This window comes from Hordeum vulgare, chromosome 2H (genome assembly GCF_904849725.1).
Source record: "Hordeum vulgare subsp. vulgare chromosome 2H, MorexV3_pseudomolecules_assembly, whole genome shotgun sequence".
NCBI lineage: Eukaryota > Viridiplantae > Streptophyta > Magnoliopsida > Poales > Poaceae > Hordeum > Hordeum vulgare.
This window is the reverse complement of record NC_058519.1, coordinates 597,403,139-597,427,737: the sequence shown is the minus strand read 5'-3', so window position 1 is coordinate 597,427,737 and position 24,599 is coordinate 597,403,139. Positions and strand designations below refer to the sequence as shown.

Here is a 24,599-nt window from a genome sequence, read left to right as displayed (position 1 = left end):
TTCGAGTACATAACCAAACCGCCACTCCGCCCACCCCATCGTTTTTCTTTTTGAGTTGAATCGTGTGGGAACAGTTTTTTTTTTTTGTGTGTCTCGGAACAGTTTTTTTTTTTTGAGACATAGTCTGGGAATAGCAAATCGGGCCTCGTGGACGGAACTGAGATGGGCTTCCTCCGTGTCCCGGCCCATGACCTTCTCGCTTTGGGCACCACCACAAAACCGACCGCTTCCTTGTTGAGTGCTGCGTACATCCCTCCTCCCCTCCCCTCCCACCGCGCAGGGTTTTATTAGGGTTTAGCGGCGGCGGCGACCGCGACGCCACCCCCATACCGCAGGCGATGTCTTCGATCGCGTCGCAGCTGCAGGCCATCAAGTCGGCCCTCGGCTCCGCGCCGGAGTCGGCTCGCCGGCCCATCACCCGGCCGTCCGTGCTCTTCGACGCCAAGGAGGCCGCCGACATCGACCTCCGCGCCATCCTCCCCATCGCCATCTCTGGTGCCCACCCCCCTCAGCCGACGAACACCTCTATCGATCTAAGCATACTGTTCCTTTGATACCATGTTTCCTTGGCTCCCTGCTCCCTTGAACAACACTGCTTGGTATATCTGTTCGCTAGCTCAAGCGCGTATTACCGACCATTTTTCAATTTGGTAGTTACGCTCTCTGGTTATTCCAAATAATTGCGCCCGTGGTTACCCCAGCCCCTTGGAATTTATCTGTGATTTGTTAGCTGATAAGAGTATACAGCACTCTGTACATCAGAGCTACTCTTGTCAATTTCCAGCGCTCTTTTAACTTCTCAGTTTATGTTCCCCTTGCAATAATTGACTTGAATTGTGATATGTAGGTTTGGAGCATCTTACTGGTGTGGACGAGAGGTTTGCGGGGTACAGTAGCACGCTATTCAGCCAAACTAGCCTTGAGCTCAACCGTGAGCAGCAAACTCAAAAGGAAAATGACAAGTTAAACAAGTCCATCTCCTCCTACCTTCGCATTCTAGCTGGCTATCTGCAGCTTCCAGCTGCCCTCAAGACGCTCGAATACCTTATCCGCCGATACCTGTATGAACCAACCTTTAGCTACATTCATCCCTCCCCGGGAGCTCTAGCCCCGTTCTTTTTGTATCTGACGGAAATGTTCATGCAGGGTGCATGTGTACAACGTGGATGAGTTGCTGCTGTGTGCATTGCCGTACCATGATACACATGCGTTTGTTCGGATTGTGCAGTTGGTCAACTTAGGGTGAGTGTCAGAGGTCCTGGTTTATGCTTGGTTTGTTCCCTTTATCTTTATTCTTTCCAATTCATTCAGTGCTTGCTTGATTTTGTGCATTCAGGAATAGTAAGTGGACATTTCTTGATGGTGTGAAATCCTCGGGTGCACCCCCGCCCAGGAGTGTTCTAGTACAGCAGTGCATCCGTGATACTTCTTTGCTGGAGACCCTCTCCAACTATGTAAGTTGGGCTGCCTTATTTTTTGTTGTAGGATTATCCCTTGCTTTTGAAGGTTTGTGCTTGATGTTTTTATCCATTGCCAGGCGGCACCAAAAAAAGGTTTCCTTCATTCAAGGACAGTGGTGTGCTTTTGCACTGCAGTAACTGTGGAGTGCTTGGGAGCTGTTCCCAAGCTTGATTCAAATATAGTGCAGAGGGTGGTGGGATATGTGTTTGACTCCCTTAATCCTAATATTGGGGCAGACCGAGATTATAAGGTTGGCTTGAAGGATGTGTAACTTACGTTATCCATTTATGCAAAATTGACATCTCAATGTGGTTTTAGCTATTCATCATGATTACAATGCTAAATAGAAATGCAGTGCTGCATACTAACTTCTATATTTTTTGAAATCCACCTTCTGCTCTTTAAGCTATATCATTGTGACGGGTTCTATTATAACCAGGCTGGCGCTCTGATGATTGTTGGAGTACTGGCAACACGAGCGACGCTGGCACCAAAACTTGTTCAAGGCTTGATTATCTTTGTTGCAAGGGCTGCACAGCATGATGCATTGGAGTCGGTTGATTTACCGTGGCTTCGTGTTACAGTAATGGCTATTATAAGTTTAGTTCAGGTATGGTCATAACACCTTTCTTGTCACAAGTCCCCCATAAAATGTGCTTCTATATATTAAGTATTAAACTCGATGCATCAATGATATAAAGGTTTTCTGTTAATGTTGCAGTCACAGTCTGTCCATGAATTCCGTAAGAAGCCATTGATGATTCTAAAAGATATCAGGTAAGGCTTACTTGTGGCGTTGTTTTACCAGGTGGCCTATATATACAGTTTCTTCTTAGCATTAAGCATTGGTTATTTGATGGCAATTTGTTTACAGGGATTTTTCTGGCGTCCTTTCTGTATTATCAAGTGAGTTCAACATTGAGAATTTTGTTAGGCTTTATGTTGAATCACTGGTTGATCACAGGTAATTTGCTCATGTGATAATTGTGATTATTTTTGTATATTACTTTCATTCCATGACTCTGGAAACATGTCAACAGTACCAGTGATGAATCCTGCCACATGCACCTTATTGAAACCATGAAGACTCTACCTATCAAGAACTTTGTTGAAAGGATTGTACGGAAGGTTCTTGGGAACTGTATCAAGGCATCACGGGTCACCGAAAATCCAGATATAAACCACACAGGTAGTTATTGTATTTCTGTCGATTCTGTTTTAAACTGATCAATTATCCATACATTGATGTGTGTGTGTGTGTGTGTGTGTGTATTTTACTCTCAGTAGTGCTTCATTATGAAAGATCATCTTCCCCTACCAATGTTCTATTTTTATGACCCTCAGGTATATGGGCAAAGAAGATCTTTGCTGCAATTGAAAAAAAATATTCATGTGAACTACGTGATGCTATCCGTAAATTTCTTGAGGTATTAATTTGTTGCTTATCTAGCTTCATATATTTCATAGTTGTTTTTTTGTTCTGCTCTATTTCATTATGAATGTTCTTTATTTCAATTTTGGAAGTCATTGATCTAGAACGTCATCCTGCCAGGAATCTGAAATTAACTCAGTAGAAGGGGATTCTACTTCCAAGTTGCTCAGCTTGGTGTTTGATGAAAGCAAGAGCATGCCAGCTGAAATTTCTGATGCTAACATCTGGTTCAGTCTGGATCATCCAAAGGTCTGATATGGATTTATTTTATGAAAATTTGTAGAACAGCTAACCCTTGTTTATGTCATATTATTTGATGAATAGAACGCCACATAATTTATGTACCATCTTTTGGGAATTAGTTTGTTCCCTTCTCTACACTACTAATTTTGTTCATCGTGCAGGCTGTGGTCCGTCAATCTGCTCTCTCAAAAATTGCCAAGTCTGACATTTTAAAGGAAAAGACTGCAAATCCACAGGTAATGTTTGCATCCTTTGTTGCACATGTATCTGGTGCAGTACATGATACTTGTTCTATTTGAAGTCATTACCTCTCTCAAGTGTTGATCTGCTGGCTTGTGTTATTTATGTTTTCCTGCAGAAGTTTATAAATATGCAAGATGCAATAATACGCAGTTTGTATGATGATGATCTAAGTGTTGTTCAAGCTGCCTTATCCATAGAAGGACTAGCTGCTATTGCCAGTCCTCGTGGCCTTCTAAAAGCATACGATGATTTGCTTGTGAAATGCGCCGACATCATTCGCGAAGGTGGGCAATGTTCATTTGTTGGCCTCTTAATGAGTTTGTTTCATTATCTGGTGCAGAAATTTGCTGTGTAGCTTAGCTGCTAGAACTCCCATTTACGCATGTGGTTGTTAGTATGGTTTAAAAATTAGGTCTAGAAAAATACAGTCGAACATTGTTTGTAATTCAGTCCAGCATACAAAATGAAGGAATATTAAGGAACTGGGTTACTGTTTCCCTCCTCTTGTTGCTAATGCTCGATACTACTTGGGGCAGACCGAGTATATCCATAGAGTTACAACAGTAAGTGACAATACTATTTGTTCTATGGAACTCTAGGTGGTTTAAAAGCATCAAAGGCTTGTGATGTTGCTGTTTCATGTTTGGAAAAGATGGTTATGGAATATCAGGTGCATCACGTGGAACATGCCAAGGACATCGCTACAATAATATTTGGTCTTCTTATTGTTCACCCAAAGGTTGGCTGTTTAATCTTCTACTGTTTGCTTACACCATTTATTTTCCTGCACACATTCCTCACTTTGAATGTTTAAATGGCTGCAGACCTTGAAGGTAAACTTGAAGGCCTTGGAGCTAGCTAAGAAAATACAATGGGATTTCTATGCAAGTAGTCCTCTTGTTTATGAGCTCACTGCTCCTGAAGTGAAGGTGGGATTTCTTACCTGTCCTGATATGTCATCAATCATCATAGATTCTTACTCTTTACATATCCATTTCCACATCTTCAGCTCTTTGAAGTCATATGGCTAGATATGTATAACATGTATGAAATACCAAACATATTTTTCTGTGCATATTGCTATTGGGACATGCTACATTCTTTCTATTTTTCATATAACTACATATCTTATTATGTCATTGCAGAACGTGCCTTTGAAGTCTATAGCCTCCATTAACAAGAAGAACATCCAAGCTTTTGCTGAAACTTTTCTATCAAACCCAAATAAACATGTGGAGTGGTTGGCTGACTGTGGAAACCGAAGTAGCTTTTCTAGAACTCCGTTCTTACTCATAGTATTGCAAGCTCTGCTTATTCCTTCTGAAGGTATATCCATTTTTGCAGCTTTGCTCTTATCATTTCTGGTAGGACTTGTGATAGTTGTTTTACTAAGAATGTTAGTATTTATCAAGTATTATTGTGGTATTCAAATAAACTGTCCTATATACTCATGTTCTTGCTTGTCAAGCTAGTTATTAGCATTCTTTTGAAGTGATAGTTGGATGCATTCTGACTTCTTTCTGAAATTAATTTTTTTCTGAATCTTCTGTCACACACACGTGCGCACACCAATTACTTATTTTCTTCCCTCCCTCTTCAGTTTTGGATAAGCAGGTGAATCTGTGCCAAGTTTGTTTGCCAGCTCTGAAGAATGAATGGTCTCACATACAGCCAAAAGGCTATTGTATTGGTGATGAGGTATTACTGCTTTACTCTACTGCTGTTTATTCCATTTTTGGGTGATTTACTCAATATTTACATGCCATACCTTTTGTTTTACATCACGCAGATCAGCATTGACAAACTTGAGAAGTGCATCACGGAACTACTGAAGCATATTTTCAATAATGACATGGATGCATTGAATGCTAGAATTCTTGTCTGCATATTTTGGGGTCTGCTAAGGGTCCAGTCTTCCTATGTTAAGCAGCATTCTATGGTGTGTTACTGCTTACCAAAAATGAATAAATCTGTATCTGTTTTCCTTGTTGTGACTTCTGAGAGTATCTCATGTTCTGTCCTTACTTTGTGGTGTATGCAGATTGATGCTGGTGGAAATACAGTGCTTGATGATTTGTTTATATTTTTCATCACATCACCTGACAACAATATCTTTCAGAAGCACCTACAGTATCTGGTGGCTAACTGCACAGGAGCACCTATTCAATTTATCTCAAAGTACCTTGTGGATGAAGGTTGCTACACTAATTTTCTATTTTTAGGTTATCCTGTTACTGTACAAGAGCTAAACATATGATATAAAGTTTAGACAACATTTTCTTCTGCTATTCTCTGTTGCCTAATATTTGCTTTTACTAGACTTATATTTTAGTGCCTAGTTTCTTTGACATTTATTAATTAGCTCACTTCGATTGGTTTATTCATGTTCCTGTTTTTCTTTAATGATTACTTACTAGTTAGATTGTTGTTTGATTGCACACTCATTTCTCTTCTTGCTAGTTAGATTGTTGTTTGATTGCACACTCATTTCTCTTCTTACTAGTTAGATTGTTGTTTTTATTGCACACTCATTTCTCTTTTTAGTAGTTAGATTGTTGTTTGATTGCACTCATTTCTCTTTTTGTGCACTGTTTATGATATTTTTTAAATTTTGATGTAGGTTTGTCTGCTGGAGTTCAAGCAGAGAGTATTCTCGTGCTCGCTTCAATTTGTTCAACGTGTGCTTTATCTGAAAGTAGTATGGATGAGAGCTTGTGTATGCAGCTTCTACTTTTGTTCCCTTCCCTTATTGTCCCTCTTTCCCATGAAAATAAGGTACACAGTACTCTGTTACGTTTTTTTATCGCATCACAATCTGTGAGCTAGTTCCTTTTTGTGCTGACTAGAGTTCTCTTGGTTATTGTATTGAGCAAGTTCGTTACTCATATTGTAGGATGTAAGGTCCTCTGCTATGAAATTTATCGAGGGCCTGTCTTTGGTGTGGCAGCGCTTGAGCACTTCGGTGCCCAAAAATGGTAGGCTAGCCGTATATTTTCTTCATTCTTAATTCACACTTGAGGAAATTTGATGCTGATCTTTTTGGTCACTAATTACAATCTACAGGAAACAACGGCAAATTCCCCATGTCATCTCCAGCCTTTGGTGTTTTCCTCGAGTCGTTGGCCAACCAAAAGGCCATGATATCCTCAGATGCGAGATTTTTACCTGCTTATATTTCATCAATGCTTAGCCCAAGTCAAGATCTGATGGTTCCTGAAAATCTTCATGAAAGGTTATTTGATCTCTCGTGGAGCATCTCACATGTTATTAGATGTACATTGTCTCATCACATGAAATTCCTATTATCTCTAAAAAAGATGTATTGGTCATATGTTCTTCTGTAATCAACTTCTGCACGGGTATATTCTTAAAACCAACCTCGAGATAGTATCCTTGCTTGAATTGCCAGGGGGGTTGTTTAATTGGTGAAGTGATCAGGTCATAAGCATGTGATCTGACAAATCAGATGTGTGTACTGTTAGTGTGGTAACACGAGAGAAAGTGGAGCAACCTGAAACAGTAGCATTCTGCGGACATGCAAGGATTTTCTGAAGATTTGAACTTAACATTTTTCATTAACAGCATCCCATAGGTTTATCGTCAAGAATTAATTGCATTTAATGGAAGCTCATGTGTGTCTATTTTAAAAGGAATGTGTAAGCTCATGCGTGTCTTTTTTCAGAATTGATCAGCCGGCAAAAGATGCTATCCTTGATTTCATCTTGCACTCTTCTTTGAAGCTCTCTCCTTATGGAAAGGTTAGGTCTTCTGCAGTGTTGGTAAATCGATCCAGCTTGATATGGCATACATGTCAACAGATTATCAAACCCGACACACCATGATATTCACTCAATACCACACAAAAATGAAAACTAGTAAATATGAAAAATCCTCTCTGTTCGGTTTGGATGGCAGTTGATATTATAAAATTATTGCAGCTGATGGTTCTGTCAGCACTGAAAGGAGTAGGAAGCATCTTATTTAAGGGAGAAGATGTTAAGTCTTTGTTCTTGTATCTTCTGGACCGTCGTAGTCAGCATCAAAGTGGGCATGATTCTAAGCAGATCGTGACTACTCATGAAACGCAAATATTGTGCTTGCTTTTGGAGGTAATAAATACATCCGTCCAGCAGGACTGCCTTGGTTCGTATTTATTGTGGGTGTGTTAATTACTATCATTCTGTAGGTTTTGTTCGCAGTGGCAGATCAAACAAATTTTGGTTTTGACACATCTGAGGCTCTATTGAAAGCTTTAAAGGTGAACAAACTTTCAATCAAGTGAAAATTACAAATATATCTGCTGAGATTAACTTTGACATTATGCAACTTCAGGTTGATGGTTTGTCTCACGAAGATCCTGTTTCCGTGATGCCATGTCTAACTGCCCTGCAAAATCTTCAACCAGTATTCTTTGAAAATTTGAAGAACGATACTAAGGTTTATTTTTGCCCTATAATTTTGTATGCCATTGTTTGCTTGGTGAAGCTTCAGTTATTCGCACATTTAAGTTGAAATATAGGGACAACATTGAATGGTCTAGTTTCTATTCGCATTATAAACAGAACCCAAATTCAAGTCCATGAGGACTTGGACCTAGTTGGTGGGATTATATATTTACCCAACTCATGTGGGCATGTACTGGAATTTTGGGAAGTTCATTTAGGGAGCACACCAACATAGGCAGCATGTACATGGCAGTTCTGCAAAAAAGAGATAGTATTTTAGCAGTAATTCATGGTCTTCCAATCTGTCTAACCGTTGTTGTGAACCAGATTGTTTTCTTGTGCTCCTGCATTTTTAACTTAAAATAGAATATCTCTACAATAATCATGGTGTGCTGATGCAACAGTCAATAATCATGTTTCCTGGGTTTCTGCTGAATGCGACAGCAAATGGGTTGCTAAGTGTTGGATTCAAGCTCTCTACATTGAACTATCTTATTTTCTTGTGTAAACAAGTACACTAGGGGTCTGTTTGGAAGGAAGTATTTCTTGGTATTTAGTTTAAATTTTACATAATTCAGGAACTTTGCCAAGAACTAACATTCTTACAGACAGTGCCTGAACAAGTTCTTTCTGCCTGCGACCATGTACTGGAGCAGTGCTATTTATCTAGTAACATGATCTTCCTTGGCATTTGTTTTGTTCACAAATTGTATATAACATCATCTTTCACATGCTTGTATTGTTCAGCATGTGATTGATCTCAATTCCTTTCTGTCCATATCTTTCTCTCTGATCTATTATTGTCTTTCCCTTCATGTGGTATTAAGATAAACTAAACTTGAATGTGTTAGAGTTATAATACAACTCATGTACCCTTTTGTATTTATCCCAATATATAAGGGGTTTTCCTGCATATAGTCCATAACCTGTACATGTATATATATCGGCCTATGGCCTCATGGGAATTCAAGTTGCTTATTCCTAACATGGTATTAGAGCCCTAGGTTTTTTTTCGCACGCGCAACTCGTGCTTGTTCCTCTTTCCATCACGGCCGCCGGCCTCTCTTCCCATCACAGCCGCCGGCCGCTCGTCCCTGATCCAATCCCGCCGGCTCCATCTCCCGCAGGATCCCGTCACTCCCGTGATCCAGCCGCCCCCGTCGAAGCTACTGGATCTCGAAGCCCCGGCCCGCCCCGATCCCAGCGGCTCCAGGCGAAGTCACGACTGGAGGCCGCCGACTCCTCCTGACGCGACCCGCCACGATCCCGTTGCGGTGCTGGATCTCGAAGCCTCGGCCTGTCCCGATCCCAGCGGTTCCAGGCTGTTAGAGGCACCGGCGGTTTCCACCAGCAGAGGCGGCCGCGTCCCATCTCCTTAGATCGCGCCGCCCCTGGCCCTCGACTCCATCCGCACCAGATCGCTTCTCAGGCTCTCCCAGCTCGAGGCGGCTCCCCCATCGCCAGATCGAGTCCTGTTGTCTGACGCGTTTTGTTGACCAAAAAAAAAATGTCTGCTGCATCCGGCTACGTTGCTGTTCCTCGTTGTCCAGTGATCTTTTATGGCACTAACTACACAGAGTTCCCTGGCTTCATGCGCATTCACATGCGTGGCATCCGCCTATGGGGTTTTCTTTCCGGCGAGGTCTCTTGTCCGCCATGTCCGGTTCCTCCCATGGCTCCCACCCCGCCGATCCCACCGGCTCTTCCTGCGGATGCTTCTCAGGCCGCAAAGGATACGACTCAGCTTGCTGATGAGGCCGCTGTGAGTGCTTATGATGAGAAGGTCTTGGCTTATGAGGAGGCTCTTCAGGTGTATCGTGATGCTTTGTCCGTTTACACCCAGTGGCTTGATGATGATGCTCGTGCTGCCGCTGTTCTCACTGCTAGTGTTCTGCCTCAGTTTGCTTCTGAGTTTCTGGGCCTTCCTACTGTCTTTGAGATGTGGACCCGCCTTCGTCAGCGCTATGAGCCCTCTGGTGATGCCTTATACCTCTCCGTGGTCCGTCAGGAGCATGCTCTTCATCAGGGTGACTCTACTGTGGATGACTTCTATGCACAGAGTTCTGTTATCTGGCGCCAGCTTGATTCTCTCCGCAGTGCTGGTTGTCGTACTTGCCCCTGTTGCCAGGCTGTACATGCCGACTTGGAGTTTCATCGCGTCTACGAGTTCCTGTCTCGGCTCCGTAAGGAGTTTGAGCCCCGGCGTGCTCAGTTGTTTGCTCGTGGCCGTATTTCTCTCATGGAGGCGCTTTCTGAGATTCGTGCTGAGGAGACTCGCTTACGTGGTGCTGGTTTGCTGGAGGTTCCCTCGGTGCTCGCTGCTCGGACTTTTTCTACGCCACCTGCGGCACCGACCCCTTCTCGCTCGACTGCTCCGCCGCTCTTGCCCACTCCTTCTGGCGGCTCAGGTCGCCCCCGTCCACATTGTAACTACTGCAACAATGATGGTCATATTGAGCCGAACTGCTACACGAAGAAGAAACACTTGCGCAAGGCGCGGTCACCATCTCCCGCGACTTCGTCATCTACCTCGACAGCTTCAGCCATCGCTTTGACTGAGCAGGATATTCTGAGACTTAAGCGTCTGCTCGCTGCTTCAGGTTCTTCCTCAACGGGTACTGCTGGTTCTGTGACTGAGGCTTCCCGCACTGAGCAACCACCTTCTACACAGTCAGGTACATCCCCATGGGTTCTGGACTCTGGAGCTTCCTTTCATATGACTTCTAATTCTTCCACTCTGTCCTCTCTTCGTTCGCTTGATTCTCCTGTTCATGTCCTCACCGCTGATGGTACTCCCCTTCCTGTCGTTAGTAGAGGCACTCTTACCACTCCTTATTCTGTTCCTGATGTTGCTCATGTTCCTCGACTTACCATGAATTTGTTTTCCGCTGCTCAACTTGCTGATTCTGGTTGTCGTGTCATCCTTGATCTTGACTCTTGTTCTGTCCAGGACCGTCGCACGCACACTCTGGTTGGGGCTGGCCCTCGCCGCCGTGATTCTGAGGGCCTTTGGGAGGTGGACTGGCTTCATGTTCCTTCCTCCGCCCATTCTCTCGCCAGTTCTTCCGCTTTGGTCGCCTCGGCTACTGGTTCTTTCCAGCAGTGGCATCATCGACTTGGTCATCTGTGTGGTTCTCGTTTGTCGTCGTTAGTTCGTCGAGGTCTTCTGGGGTCTGTCTCAGGAGATGCCTCCTTAGAGTGTCAGGGTTGTCGTCTTGGCAAGCAGATTCAGTTACCATATCCACATAGTGAGTCAGAGTGTAAGCGTCCTTTTGATTTAGTCCATTCCAATGTATGGGGTCCGGCTCCCTTCGATTCGAAAGGGGGTCATAAATACTATATTATTTTCATAGATGACTTCTCTCGTTACACATGGCTTTATTTCATGACTTCTCGTAGTGAGGTGTTGTCCATTTATAAGCGTTTTGCTGCCATGGTTCATACTCAGTTCTCTTCTCCCATTCGTGTGTTTCGTGCTGACTCCGCTGGCGAGTATATCTCTAAGATGTTGCGTGGTGTTCTTGCTGCGCAAGGGACTCTCTCTCAATTCTCTTGTCCTGGTGCTCATGCTTAGAATGGCGTGGCTGAGCGCAAGCATCGTCATCTTCTTGAGACGGCTCGTGCATTGATGATTGCTGCCTCTCTCCCGCCGCATTTTTGGGCTGAGGCCGTCTCCACCTCCACCTATCTCACTCATCAATTTCCAGCCTTCCGCTGCTCTACAGGGTGGTGTTCCTTTCGAGTGTCTTTTTGATCGGTCTCCCGATTATTCGACGCTTCGCTTGTTTGGTTGTGTTTGCTATGTTCTTCTTGCCCCCCGCGAACGCACCAAACTGACCGCTCAGTCTGTTGACTGTGTCTTCTTAGGCTATAGTGATGAGCATAAGGGCTATCGTTGTTGGGATCCTATCGGTCGTCGGATACGTATCTCTCGGGATGTGACTTTTGATGAGTCTCGTCCCTTCTACCCACGCTCATCTTCCTTGACTTTTTCAGTAGAGGATATCTCTTTTCTCACTTTTCCTGACACGCCTATCACACTCGTCGAGCCTTTGCCTACTCATTCTGCTCCCTCTGCTTCTCCACCTCCAGTCGATTTGTCGCCACCATCTTCCACGGTCTCCTCGTCTAGCATGTCACCGGATTCTACACCTTCATCTCCGGTGACTTCTTCGTCGCCACTCTCCGATTCTACTTTAGCGATTCCTCCTTCCATTGTTCCATCTTTTCCTCAGTGTTACACTCGTCGTTCACGTTCTGTGGATGCTTCTTTGGATGTGCCGTCATCCTCGTCTCAGCCTACTTATGGCTTGCGTTCTCGTCCTCGTCCGCCTGTTGATCGCTTAGGCTTTTCCACCGCTGGAGCTGCTGTTCTTGAGCCGACTACTTATCATCAGGCTGTTGTTCATCCTGAATGGCAGTTTGCGATGGCTGAGGAGATTGCTGCTCTTGAACGCACAGGTACGTGGGATCTTGTTTCCCTTCCTCCTGGAGTCCGTCCCGTCACTTGTAAGTGGGTCTACAAGGTAAAGACTCGCTCCGATGGTTCTCTTGAGCGTCACAAAGCTCGTCTTGTGGCTCGTGGTTTTCAGCAGGAGCATGGTCGTGATTATGACGAGACTTTTGCTCCTGTGGCTCATATGACCACTGTTCGTACACTTCTTGCCGTGGCCTCTACACGCCACTGGTCTATCTCTCAGCTTGATGTTAAGAACGCTTTTCTTAATGGTGAGCTGCGTGAGGAGGTGTACATGCAGCCTCCACCTGGGTATTCTGTTCCTGATGGCATGGTATGCCGTCTTCGTCGCTCTCTCTATGGCCTTAAGCAAGCCCCCCGAGCCTGGTTTGAGCGTTTTGCCTCTGTGGTGACTGCCGCTGGTTTTTCACCCAGTGTTCATGATCCAGCATTATTTATTCACCTTTCTCCTCGTGGTCGGACTCTTCTTCTTCTTTATGTTGATGACATGGTCATCATTGGGGATGACCCTGAGTATATTGCTTTTGTCAAGGCTCGTCTTAGTGAGCAGTTCCTTATGTCTGATCTTGGACCTCTTCGCTACTTTCTTGGGATTGAAGTCTCTTCTATCTCTGATGGCTTTTTTATATCCTAGGAAAAGTATATCCAGGATCTTCTTGCTCGCGCTGCTCTTACTGATGAGCGCATTGTTGAGACTCCTATGGAGCTCAGTGTTCACCTCTCTGCTACTGATGGTGATCCCCTGCCTGACCCGACACGCTATCGTCATCTTGTTGGCAGTCTTGTTTATCTAGCTGTCACTCGTCCGGATATTTCTTATCCGGTTCATATTCTGAGTCAGTTTCTCTCTACTCCCACATCGGTTCACTATAGTCATCTCCTCCGTGTTCTCCGATATCTTCGGGGCACAATCTCTCATCGTTTATTCTTTCCTCGCTCCAGTTCTTTACAGCTTCAGGCCTATTCGGATGCTACGTGGGCTAGTGATCCTTCAGATCGCCGTTCACTTTCTGCTTACTGTGTTTTTCTTGGTGGTTCTCTCATTGCCTGGAAGACGAAGAAACAGATTGCAGTTTCCCGTTCGAGTGCAGAGGCTGAGTTGCGAGCGATGGCTCTTTTGACGGCAGAGGTGACTTGGTTACGGTGGTTACTTCAGGATTTTGGTGTTTCTGTCACTACACCGACTCTGCTCTTATGTGACAGTACAGGTGCTATTAGCATTGCGCGCGATCCTGTGAAGCATGAGCTCACCAAGCATATTGGTGTTGATGCTTTCTATGTGCGCGCTGCTGTGCAGGATCAGGTTGTTGCTCTTCAGTATGTGCCTTCCGAGTTACAGTTGGCGGATTTCCTGACGAAGGCCCAGACTAGAGCACAACATGGCTTTTATCTCTCCAAACTCAGTGTTGTTCATCCACCATGAGTTTGAGGGGGGGTGTTAGAGTTATAATACAACTCATGTACCCTTTTGTATTTATCCCAATATATAAGGGGTTTTCCTGCATATAGTCCATAACCTGTACATGTATATATATCGGCCTATGGCCTCATGGGAATACAAGTTGCTTATTCCTAACAGAATGTATTGATCTCTCACTTTTGCAGGATAAAGTATTTGGGCTACTTATTTCTCTGTTTCGAGCTGAGAATTTGGAAATTCGAAATGCAACACGAGATGCTCTACTACGGATTAATGTTTGTATCCATATCCTGCATTCTATTTATTTCATTCATATTTACTTTTTTTGGTCAAGCAAAATTAGTGTGTCAGAGGTCCATCACACCCATTAATGTACGAAAAAGATCTATCTAATGCTCTGAAATCCGGTGTTAAATGTATTTTTAATCTGGTTGCTTGAACACAGCAGTTGGCACTGCCATTACAAATGTTGGTACTTCTGTTTCCTTTTGTTAAGACGAGCATAGGCTTGTAACTATGTACACCTGAATGGATTCTTTTCAGAGTTGCTAATAATTGTTAACAGTTCTCCCAAGTGTTTGCATGTATATTCGTGTATGGTGTTTGTACATTTGTTGTATCGCTTTTAATCATTTTTAGCTGATTTCTAATTCTACTCATGACAGGTTCATGCGTCTACTTTTGTGAAATTTATTGAATTGGTTGTAGCGGAAGGTGATAAGAGAGAAAATTCAAAGAGAATAAAGAGATCAGAGAATCTTAACAGTGATAACCATTTTGAAGAGTATTTTGGAGAACACCCTGTGTCTTCTATTCTCGTTTGTCTTCTGGATATTCTTTTTCTTATGAAGAATGTGAATCAAAGGTCTGGTACTATAACACTTAAATTTTAATCTTATGTTCTATAGTTCTCTTCTTAATTTTTACAAAAATCCTATGTTCTATAGTTCTGATATGCAGTTCTAATATGCTGTCATTTTTCATGCAGGCTATGTTTACTCCAACCACTTTGCCAGATTCTATCAAAGCTTCTTTCCGATCAATGGATTTCAGGGATAGTGTGTCAATATGACAAAGGCTCTTCTGAAACTCTTGATGTACCCAGTTTTGTAAAAGAAACCCAGGAGTTGGTACTGTTGACACTCAAAGATATCATCGATACGCTGCAATCGGGCCACCAAGTAATCCAGTAGACTGATTTATCACCTCTTACTCTTGCTATGTTGTAAAAACTTGACTTCTGTTTTTTTTTTTTTTTTGAATTTCATGAAAATTTGTGTTTCTGTAGGATGGTCTGCTCAACAAAAGAAATGTAAACCTCCTTATCAAGTTCATAAGGTCCACGGAGGATGTGGGAACTCGTAATCATGGATTGTCCTTGATTGCATCCTTAGCAAAGGCATTCCCGCAACTGGTTTCAGAAAATATTATTGATCTGTTTGTTGCTATTGGGGATGCAGTGAAACAGGTTTGTTCAATTTTCCAGGGGCAATCTGATCCTAGTGCAGTTTGCTATCCACGGACCTTCTTGAATCATTGATTTAGTTTGTTCTCCATCCGTACCAAAATAAGTGTCTCAATATTAGTACTCCCTCCGTCTCAGTTTACAAGTCCGGCACATATACCTAGGTCGTCAATTTGACCAACTTAATGAGATTCATATATAACAAAAAATATAACATTAGAAACTTTAGATGTTCCATTTTCTAATGATATAATTTTTATGTTAAACAATACTCCCTCCATCCCAAAATAAGTGTCGATGATCTAGTACAAAATTTGTACTAGTAGTACAAAATCCGCGACACTTATTTTGATAACCAATCTAGGTACAAGTGCAAACCTTCTAAACTGTGACGGAGGGAGTACAACTTTGTACTTAGTACAAAGTTGAGACACTTATTTTGGGATGGAAGGGGTACACCTTAATTTTTGCTAACCAATCGTACTAGTAAGCATCTCCGCTTCAAGGAATTTTCCCCACGGGTATTATTTGGTTTGTAGGATTGTACTCTCTCCGTTCCCAAATGTAAGTCTTTTTAAAAGTTTCACTACGGACTACATACGGATGTACATAGACATACTTTAGAGTGTAAATTCATTCATTTTGTGCCGTATGTAGTCCCTCGTGGAATCTCTAAAAGACTTATTTAGGAACTGAGGGAGTATCTTGTAGGAGGACTTTCAAGGAGTCCATTGCACTACATTTCGTAGGAAAACTTCCAATGACTCAAACCTCAAAGAATACATTGTTTTTGTTAGTGCAACGAAACAAACCTTCTGCAAATTTAACTCTGTAAGATTCAAGTGGGCATCACATTGCAATCATATGTTTGGAATCTTGTGAATCAAAAGAGACCCTAAATGTTAGCATAGGTTGTTTGTTTTTTTGAAGTGAATCAAACATATTCTCTATACTTGCTTATTTTTTTGAAAGCTTCTGAAAGTTAATGTTGTTTTATATTTCTTTGCATTATCCTGTACACACTTAACCCTTTTTCTGCATTTCAATTTTGAAGGAGGATAGCCACTCACAACATGTTATGGAGGATTTATTATCTGTACTAGTGCCATGTTGGCTATCAAAGACCACAAGTATAGAAAAGCTTCTTCAGGTTCTCTATTTTTCTTTGATGTTCTCTGTTGGCTTGTATATTTTCCCGTGAATATAACAATATTTAGTGGATCATGCATATTTTCTTTCTGCAGATATTCATTAAATCTTTGACTGATGTTGCGGAACATAGGCGCCTGACCCTCATGATGTACCTTTTGAGGACCCTAGGAGAAAATAGTTTGAGTACCGTGATCATGTATCTATTGCTCACGTTGATTGAGCGGGGTTCACACTCTCTTTCGAAACACCAGAAGAGTCATTGTGTCCTATCCTTGAGTGCCATGTCACAAGAGTGGGAGTATGGTTTGGCAGTCAATATTACGGGCCAATATTCCTATAAATTATGGTTTCCTTGTCTCTGTAAGCTACTACAAGAAATCAAGGTGCATCAGAAACAAGTTTTACTTCCTATACTACATTTGGCGTTGCAGTTTATTCTACTTAAGCTACAAGATACAGAGTTGAGATTTGAGCTTGAAGCTGAGGAAGCTGCTAATTCTATCCAGGTATTTCATTTGGTCGAAATTGTGTCTTTGTTGCTTTTCTGTTGTTATTATTCCTATTTTAGCTCTGGCTGCTGCAGTTAGAACTCATATTGTTTTATGCATTTCTATCAGATACTCCCTCCGTACCTAAATATAAGTCTTTTAAGATATTTTACTAGGTGTCTACATACGGAGCAAAATGAATGAATCTATACTCTAAAGTATGTCTATATACATCCGTATGTAGTCCATTAGTTGAACCTCTAGAAAGACTTATATTTAGGAACGGAGGGAGTAGTATTTTGCCTTAAAAATATGAATTCTTGATTTACCCATCCCTTATATTCGTATTCATGGTTGTTGTAGAATTCTCTTGGAACTCTCATGGAGGAAGTTGTCTTGTGCACTGTGTCTGTCAAAGACAAAAAAGACAAAAAAGGGGACATTTCTGGTGATATTCTAAAGGAAGTCAGGAATAATGCCAATACTGTGCTGAAAATAGTTACAGGATGGATGCATGCTTCAACATATTTCAAAGGAATTACTCGGTTGTTAGAACATCCAGAAGGTCTTGTGAAAAGAAAGGTATCTTTGTTCTGTTCATTGATTATGTTCTTTAAAGCCAACTTTGCCCCACTTGACTGCCCCTGTGTACTTTGTAAACAGACCCTTGGAATATTGTGTGAAACTGCAAGAGCGAATAACATGGGCCAGAACAAGCAAAGCAAAGCAAGGAAACTGAAGCGCAGCTCTCTGTCTACTGCCCTCCAAGTGGACAAGAGCTCTTGCCCTTATTTCAGCGAGCTGTGCTACAAGATTCTAGAGTTGATTGATAGAGAGTCAGACACATATGTGAAAATTGCTGCTATTTCTTCACTCGAAACACTAGCGAAAGAATATCCCTCTGAAAATCCTGCATATAGCAAGTGCTTTGCGACAATCATTAGTCACATAAGCTCTGGTGATTCTGTCACTTCTTCCGGGTTAATAAATACCGCAGGGTCTCTGATTAACGTGCTAGGATCAAAAGCATTACCTCAGCTTCCACTTATCATGAAAAATATGCTGCAAAGAGCACATCTGGTGTCATGTTGCCCTAGCGGAAAATATGCTCATGGTTCTCCGAGAACTGATGCCAGCCTTTCAAACCAATCTGTAAGTATGTTGCTATCCGTACTTACAACTATTCAGGTGATTGTGCAAAAACTTGGGGAATTTGTTAGTCCATATCTGGAAGAAATACTGGATCTCGTGATATTGCATCCTGAATGTGCTACTCAAATTGATGGAAAGTTGGATGTAAAAGCAGCAGATGTCCGAGGGCTACTGACCGAGACAGTTCCAGTATGTTCCTTGTAAACATACCATGTATTGTTTTCTCAATGATATGATGGACAATTAATGTGCTTTATATTTCGAGTCTAATGGAAATATCTGTATTGTAGGTTCGGCTTATTCTTCCACCTCTACTGAATTTGTATTCCAGTGCTACCAAATGTGGAGATGCAAGCCTGTCATTGTCATTCCAAATGCTTGAGAATGTAGTTGGTACAATGGATCGGCTGGCTGTAGGAACTTACCATACAAAAATATATGAACACTGTTTGGAAGCCCTTGATCTCCGTCGTCAGCATCTGGACTCCTTGAAGAATATAAATTTAGTTGAGCAAAGTATTATCCACACCATCATCACTCTCACGATGAAGCTTACGGAGACCACTTTTAGGCCTCTTTTCCTTCGTACTCTTGAATGGGCAGAGTCTGAAGTTGATCAGTCCACATCAAAGAAAAGTATGGACCGTGCAATTGTTTTCTACAAGTTGATCAACAAGCTCGCAGAACAACACAGGTATTCCTATCCCACTGTGTATTGGCAAATCACTGAACAACATAAATGCGCTTCAAACCTTGCGTCTTTTTTGCTGGAAATATTGGAACCCTTGTCAGTGATTTGCCTGGCGTTAGTTTGTTCAATTTGCCCATATGAATTTGCTTCTTATCTTGTTTATTTATATCATTTGTCTATGAAGGTCCTTGTTTACACCTTACTTCAAGTACCTACTTGAGGGATCGGTACAATATCTATCAGAAGATGGTGTCTTGATCAGTTCCAAGCGAAAGAAGAAGGCTAAACTTGGAGACGATATAGTCAAACATAATAATAGTTTGTCAGGACAAAAGCTGTGGATCTTGAGAGCACTGATACTGAAATCATTGCACAAGTGCTTTCTTTACGACAATGATCAGAAGATCCTAGATTCCTCCAATTTCCAGGTTAGTTTCTTTGTATTATTTATATATGCGTCTACTGTCTGCACGTTCGTACAAGATCAATTTCATATCTTGCATGCTTTTGCCAGCCAACAAAAAATTATAATGTGTTTGTCAAATGTCCTGTCTTTTTTGGATGTCATAGTCAGGTGCTAGAAAGGGCAACCTTTAGGTTTCTTGTAGCATAACCAGGAATGTTTCTTGTATTTTCCGCCCGTTTACCTTCTCTGCTCCTGATATTTTTTTTCATTTTGATTGTAACATTTTTGTTTAATCTTGGCTATCTGCAGACTCTTTTGAAGCCCATTGTTTCTCAGTTTGTTGCGGAACCGCCTGAATCTCTTGAATCAGTTCCAGACGCTCCATCAGTTGAGGAAGTGGATGAAATTCTTGTTTCATGCTTGGGACAGATGGCAGTGACTGCCCGATCAGATGTTTTGTGGAAGCCTCTTAACCATGAGGTAGGAAGGAACCAAGCAATACACAAGTGGTTCTAGAATTATAGTAGCACTAACTGAAATAATTGATAATTATTTGGTGATTTCTACTTGAATGTCGTAGTAATATTTGAACCAGAGACCAGATCAAAGACTTGCTCGTGCTAACTGGCTTTGTTTTTGTCACTATTAAATTGCAGGTGCTGATGCAGACAAGAAGTGACAATGTCCGCCCTAAGATGCTGGGCCTCAAGGTGGTGAGGTACATGGTCCAACACCTGAAGGAGGAGTATGTGGTTCTGGTCCCGGAGACCATCCCGTTCCTGGGCGAACTGCTCGAGGACGTTGAGCTTCCTGTCAAAACGCTGTGCCAGGAGATACTCAAGGAGATGGAGACCCTCAGCGGCGAGAGCCTCCGGGAGTACCTGTGATATCTCTCCCCAGACTAGTCCTCGCTCCAGTGGTTGGCAGTAGTCACATCGATCTTGCTTGTTGTATGTAAACTACACAGGATGAATGGCTTCGGGTACACATATTTTGTTGTTTACATGTGTGAACTAGTGAACCATATAGTTTCTTCTGCCCGGGCCTTGTTACTGCATGCAATTTTTATTAAACACCGTCATGTTAACATCGCGCGCCTACTGTCGGTCACTTACACTGTACGCTCAACTGTCATGCATTGTCAAAGTTGGTTGGCTGTACTGCAAAGTGACCTTAGGGACCGTGCAACATGCACGGTGGTAAAGCACGTGCCAGGAACATGAGCACATGGAGGCCTCCCGAGCTGTGTAGATATCTTCATGTGCTCCCGGTAAATCCAGTTGCTATTGTTCCGTCAACGTTGTGGCGGAGTCAAGATCGCGGAATTGTTCTTCCCACCATACGGATCACGAGGAATCAGCGTCTGACACTGTCATCGTAAGGTGGCGTTTTCCCATCAGATGGTGATGCTAAGATGACCAGGGCCACATGGTGGCCGCGTGATCCCTCCTGTGGCATGTCTCTTTCACACACTGAACACTGATCCCAGATTTGGCTCTTAGTCAAGGATTTCTGTAGCCGGTGTTAAAACAAATCAACACTTACCAACTCTAGGTTTTACTATCAGTGCCCTCTCTCTTCTGCGCCAAGAATGCTAAATTGCGTTTGCAGGCATCACACTGTGGGTGTAAATGGCCCCAAACTAAATGTTCTTAGCACTGAAAGGACATGGGAGGGTGGATTCAACATTGCCGTCCAGCCCTTGAAACACTGGGGCAGAGTTCTGGCATGCATGTTGGGGTCCGCCGAAAAGGCCAACGTTTGAGGCCGGCAATCCAACAACAGTAAAGAGATGTCGACAAAAGAAGATGTCGCCGCTTAGTGCTGCCAAAAGGGGCGACACACCCCGTTGATCGGTGCCCATTTGGAACAACATATCAAACGACAGCCAAGAAAGTGACCTCGTGAATGACCAGTGCAAACTAGACAGGCAACCACCTCACCTCCGCAAGTTCAAGAGATCAAGGATACACAAATACAGGCGAGGTCTACTACTACCAAATAGGGTCAGAAGAAACTTACGCCTCATTCGTCGAAAGCTGAGCACCCACATTGTCTGTAAAAGCGCACGGAAACTATACAGACCGGTAACCCCTATCACTCACCAGTTTAGTTTCCTGCTAGTACAAACACTATATTGTTTCAGCAAAAGAAAAGGGATAAAACAAACGGGTAATACACTTTATAAATACTAACACTACCCTGCTGGTATATAGTTCGACGCCGTCTAATAATTAGTAAGCGGGCGACGCCGCGTTTCCGTCACCTCGATATCTCCTCCAGCCTCTTGAGGATCCGTCTCGAGTCCGGTCTCAAGGACGGCGAAGGGTTGCAGCAAGCCGTGGCGAGCTCGAAGAAGGCGTTGAGCTTCGCCTCGTTCCCCGAGTTCTTGCTCTGCTTGATCAGCTCGGACCCGAACGCGTCCGCGATCTTGCTCTCGAGGATCAGGTCTTTGAACGTGGCCGGCAGGTGGATGTCGCGCGCGTTGGGCGAGCCGTCGTTTGCCGCCGCCTCCTTCTGAGCGAGCATCTCCAGCAGGATCACCCCGAGGCTGTACACGTCGCTCTCCCTCGTGGCCTCCTTCATCTTGATCAGCTCCGGGGCCTTGTATCCTTGCACCGCGGCGGCCTCGAGCATGTCCTGCGCGGCGGCTGGGTTCAGCAGGAGGTAGAGCCCGAAGTCTGATACCCTGGGCTGGAAATCGGCGTCCAGCATGATGTTGCTTGTCTTGAGGTTGCCATGGATGATTGGCTTCTGCGACCTTGTGTGGAGGTGGTCCAGCCCCTTGACGATGCCGACGGATAGCTTGCAGATTATCTCCCATCTCTGTGAATCATTGATCCCTTCTGCAGGTTAAAATTTAAAGGGAAATGTCAGACAGTGCAGAGGATGCATGGTGTTTTTTGTTTAGATGCTCTAGTATATCATGGTTTGAGATCTGACAGTTACTAGCAAAGTTACTGACGTGTTGACGCTAGTAGTGGGAAAATCTCATGGTAAGACCGGCAGTCCAACGTAAAGACCAACACATTTTCAACGCAATCGTGTAGTACTGCATTGTGGTAGGGAACCAGCTCGGAATCGTACAAGAAATTCAGTAGCAAAGAGGACCCTTTGGACATGTCCTTTTCAAACCCTCACAAAGATCAAATACCCCTCAAAAGTTATTGACAACGAAAAGTCAAAAACCACAGAGATTATTTTCTGCAAAAGATAATCATCATCTTTATGTGACCAATTGTTGGATCAACACATAAAGCATGTTCAATAAGAGCATATAATTCAACTACTCCACTGAAAATGAGAGCTGAAAGATGCAGGGAGCACAAACAGCTCAGAAAAATCAACCTCATAAATGCCATAAAAGTAGTCTCGCAAACACTTCATATAAGAAAGCATTTCTCTCTCTCTTTTTTGAGGGAAGAAAGGATTTCTCATTTTTCTAGGGTAAAAAGCATTTCCCCTTAATAAGAATCTAAATCATTAAATATGTCCGGAAATAAGTGTTTCCCCAGAAACACTGATTTGATATATCTGAACAGCACAGATCAACAAAGAAAATCAAATGAGGCTTGCTACAGGTGACCCAATCTTCATATGTCCTTGAGAAACATGAAGATCATGCTAAGCAAAGTGTCCCAGCTAACAACTCCAACCAGTAAAAGTTCACAAACACCTTTATCAACTATTGAGCTGTCCCCGTGGTCTGGTAAACTTCACGACAAAAGTACAAAGTGTAGCAGTGAAGACACATGGCTAGAGGTAGTAACAAAATTCACTCTGCAAGGCTGTTGCTCAATCCTTGCAGCATTATTGGAAGTATTCACTCTTGCTAAATCTGAATCAGATGAGCGGAATAATCGATCAAATCAAACTAGAGACGAAGTAGAGCTAATTACGACGGCACATAGGAGTACATCATCAAATTTACTACAGTTTAAGCTAATTATGACGGAGTATTTCGCATGATTAGTCTTCCTCAAGGCAAACTTGGCTTGAAAGCAAAGCGATGAAAGTAATTTGCACGCTGTGGAGCAACGTAGGTAAAGGGCAGACCTTGCAAGAAGCGGCGGAGCGAGCCGGCGGCGTAGAAGGGGTGCACGAGCAGCTTCTCCCCTCGCGGGCCGACGTAGAGCGCGCGGATCGGCACGAGATTCGGGTGCTGCACGGCGCCGAGCAGCCGCGCGGCCGCCGCGGCCTCCTCGGCGCCCGCGGAGCAGACGGGCCGGAGGAACCGGAGCAGCGCGACGGCCTCGCCGGCGCTGAGCCCGGCGCGGTAGAGCGTGCTGTGCGCCGACTTGGCAACCACCTCGCCGGGCGCCTCGAGGATGGCGGCCACGGTGAGCCCCTCGCCGCCGGGGAACGTGAGCAGCTCCTCGCCCACCCCGCTGCCGTAGGCGCTGGTCCCGCCCGCCTGGAAGCGGTCGGCCCGGGCCCCGTGCGAGGGCAGCACCATCGCGCGCCCGCGGCGGCGGCGGCGGCGGTAGCAGCGGACGGAGTAGCAGAGGAAGAGCGCGGCCACGACGCCCAGGACCGTGAAGAGGACGGCATTGACGAGCGCCCTCGGCATTGCTCCGCCCCGGCGGCGTGCCCGGCTCCGGGGAGGGATTCCCGGCGGATTGGTAGGGTTTGGTGCCCTCAGGAGGAAAGGTCTGTGCTTTGCGGCGCTCCCTCCTCCTCCTACCTTCCCCTGCCCTTCCTTCCTTTCTGCGATTCTTTCCTTTGCGGTTGAGATCTCTCCCTTTTGTTGCGCTTGGTGTGTTTGTGACAGTGTCAGCTAAGCTAATGGTGGTATTCTTTGGGGGTGGAAGCTGGGCTGAGAAGAGATGGTTCTCGTCTTGAGGGAAGTGTGTGGGAGATTGTTTTCCTTTGCTTGGACTTTGGGTTTTATGTCGATGATAAGTGTGTTCATGATGGCAATGGACGTACCCCGTGAATAGTGTGGGCAGCAGGACCCTGAAATCTGTGAGGCCCCTAACTTCATTCATAATTGCGTGCGTCATAGAGTACACTTGATTGCATCATCTGTGGACTCTAGACCCTGTATGTGAAGCAGAGTAGGGCCATGTGATGGCTAGCCAGGCCTGGTTTAAAATATTTCTAAAGGTGATGGCTAGAATTTTTCATGTAAAAGAAAACTGTAAAACTATGTAGAATTTCTGATGACCATATCTTTGTCACCGCAGGGTTGTGGTCCCACCGTCGCCAGGGACTCTAGACGCAACGAGTAGTTTGAGAGCAACTCCATCAGACGCGTTATATAAGTGAAATGTTGAAAAAATAACTTTTTAGTGCGCTCACGTCCTCGTCGACCGGTCCAACAGAGATGTTAAAGTAGTGTGTCTGTTAGAGTTGGTTTGAAGAAGGTGTATGTGTTCTGCCGATATGTAACCTAATATCTAACATTTGCCACAGTTATAACCTAGGCATGACATGTCATGGAGTATCGCTGGGTGGCTTTCGCAATATCCATCATTAGGGCGGTGAGAGAAAAAGCGTCATGTCTGAGTAAAAACCCTTGTTT

General features: G+C 43.8%; 2 protein-coding genes across 2 annotated transcripts; one reads left to right on the top strand and one right to left on the bottom strand.

The window, feature by feature from the left end:
* The first annotated feature begins 258 nt into the window (after window positions 1–258).
* Window positions 259–20,162, top strand: LOC123427577 (uncharacterized protein At3g06530). The gene is made up of 38 exons (XM_045111657.1): window positions 259–495; window positions 848–1,061; window positions 1,147–1,242; window positions 1,337–1,454; window positions 1,538–1,711; window positions 1,901–2,071; window positions 2,183–2,238; window positions 2,336–2,425; window positions 2,502–2,650; window positions 2,806–2,888; window positions 3,014–3,142; window positions 3,298–3,372; window positions 3,495–3,663; window positions 3,979–4,118; window positions 4,204–4,308; window positions 4,525–4,705; window positions 4,980–5,077; window positions 5,169–5,318; window positions 5,421–5,574; window positions 6,000–6,154; window positions 6,273–6,354; window positions 6,443–6,611; window positions 7,062–7,137; window positions 7,318–7,488; window positions 7,566–7,637; window positions 7,712–7,816; window positions 13,907–13,996; window positions 14,387–14,586; window positions 14,710–14,902; window positions 15,010–15,189; window positions 16,241–16,336; window positions 16,431–16,844; window positions 17,190–17,408; window positions 17,490–18,167; window positions 18,269–18,672; window positions 18,854–19,097; window positions 19,385–19,555; window positions 19,732–20,162. The coding sequence occupies exons 1-38, from the start codon at window positions 339–341 to the stop codon at window positions 19,960–19,962; spliced, it is 6,459 nt and encodes a 2,152-aa protein (XP_044967592.1). The 5' UTR covers window positions 259–338; the 3' UTR covers window positions 19,963–20,162.
* Window positions 20,163–21,080: 918 nt separating this feature from the next.
* On the bottom strand, window positions 21,081–24,043 carry LOC123427578 (putative kinase-like protein TMKL1). The gene is made up of 2 exons (XM_045111658.1): window positions 23,132–24,043; window positions 21,081–21,921 (listed from the first exon to the last, which is right to left on the bottom strand). The coding sequence occupies exons 1-2, from the start codon at window positions 23,643–23,645 to the stop codon at window positions 21,338–21,340; spliced, it is 1,098 nt and encodes a 365-aa protein (XP_044967593.1). The 5' UTR covers window positions 23,646–24,043; the 3' UTR covers window positions 21,081–21,337.
* Between the last annotated feature and the right edge of the window lie 556 nt (window positions 24,044–24,599).

Bases quoted from the DNA above. Each gene is read 5' to 3' on its own strand.
- LOC123427578 (XM_045111658.1), bottom strand. From the start codon at position 23,645: ATGCCGAGGGCGCTCGTCAATGCCGTCCTCTTCACGGTCCTGGGCGTC. The intron at 21,922-23,131 runs GTCTGCCCTTTA...TTTAACCTGCAG, and splicing joins GCTCCGCCGCTTCTTGCAAG to AAGGGATCAATGATTCACAG.
- LOC123427577 (XM_045111657.1), top strand. From the start codon at position 339: ATGTCTTCGATCGCGTCGCAGCTGCAGGCCATCAAGTCGGCCCTCGGC. The intron at 5,575-5,999 runs GTTGCTACACTA...ATTTTGATGTAG, and splicing joins AAAGTACCTTGTGGATGAAG to GTTTGTCTGCTGGAGTTCAA. The intron at 16,337-16,430 runs GTTCTCTATTTT...TTCTTTCTGCAG, and splicing joins GTATAGAAAAGCTTCTTCAG to ATATTCATTAAATCTTTGAC.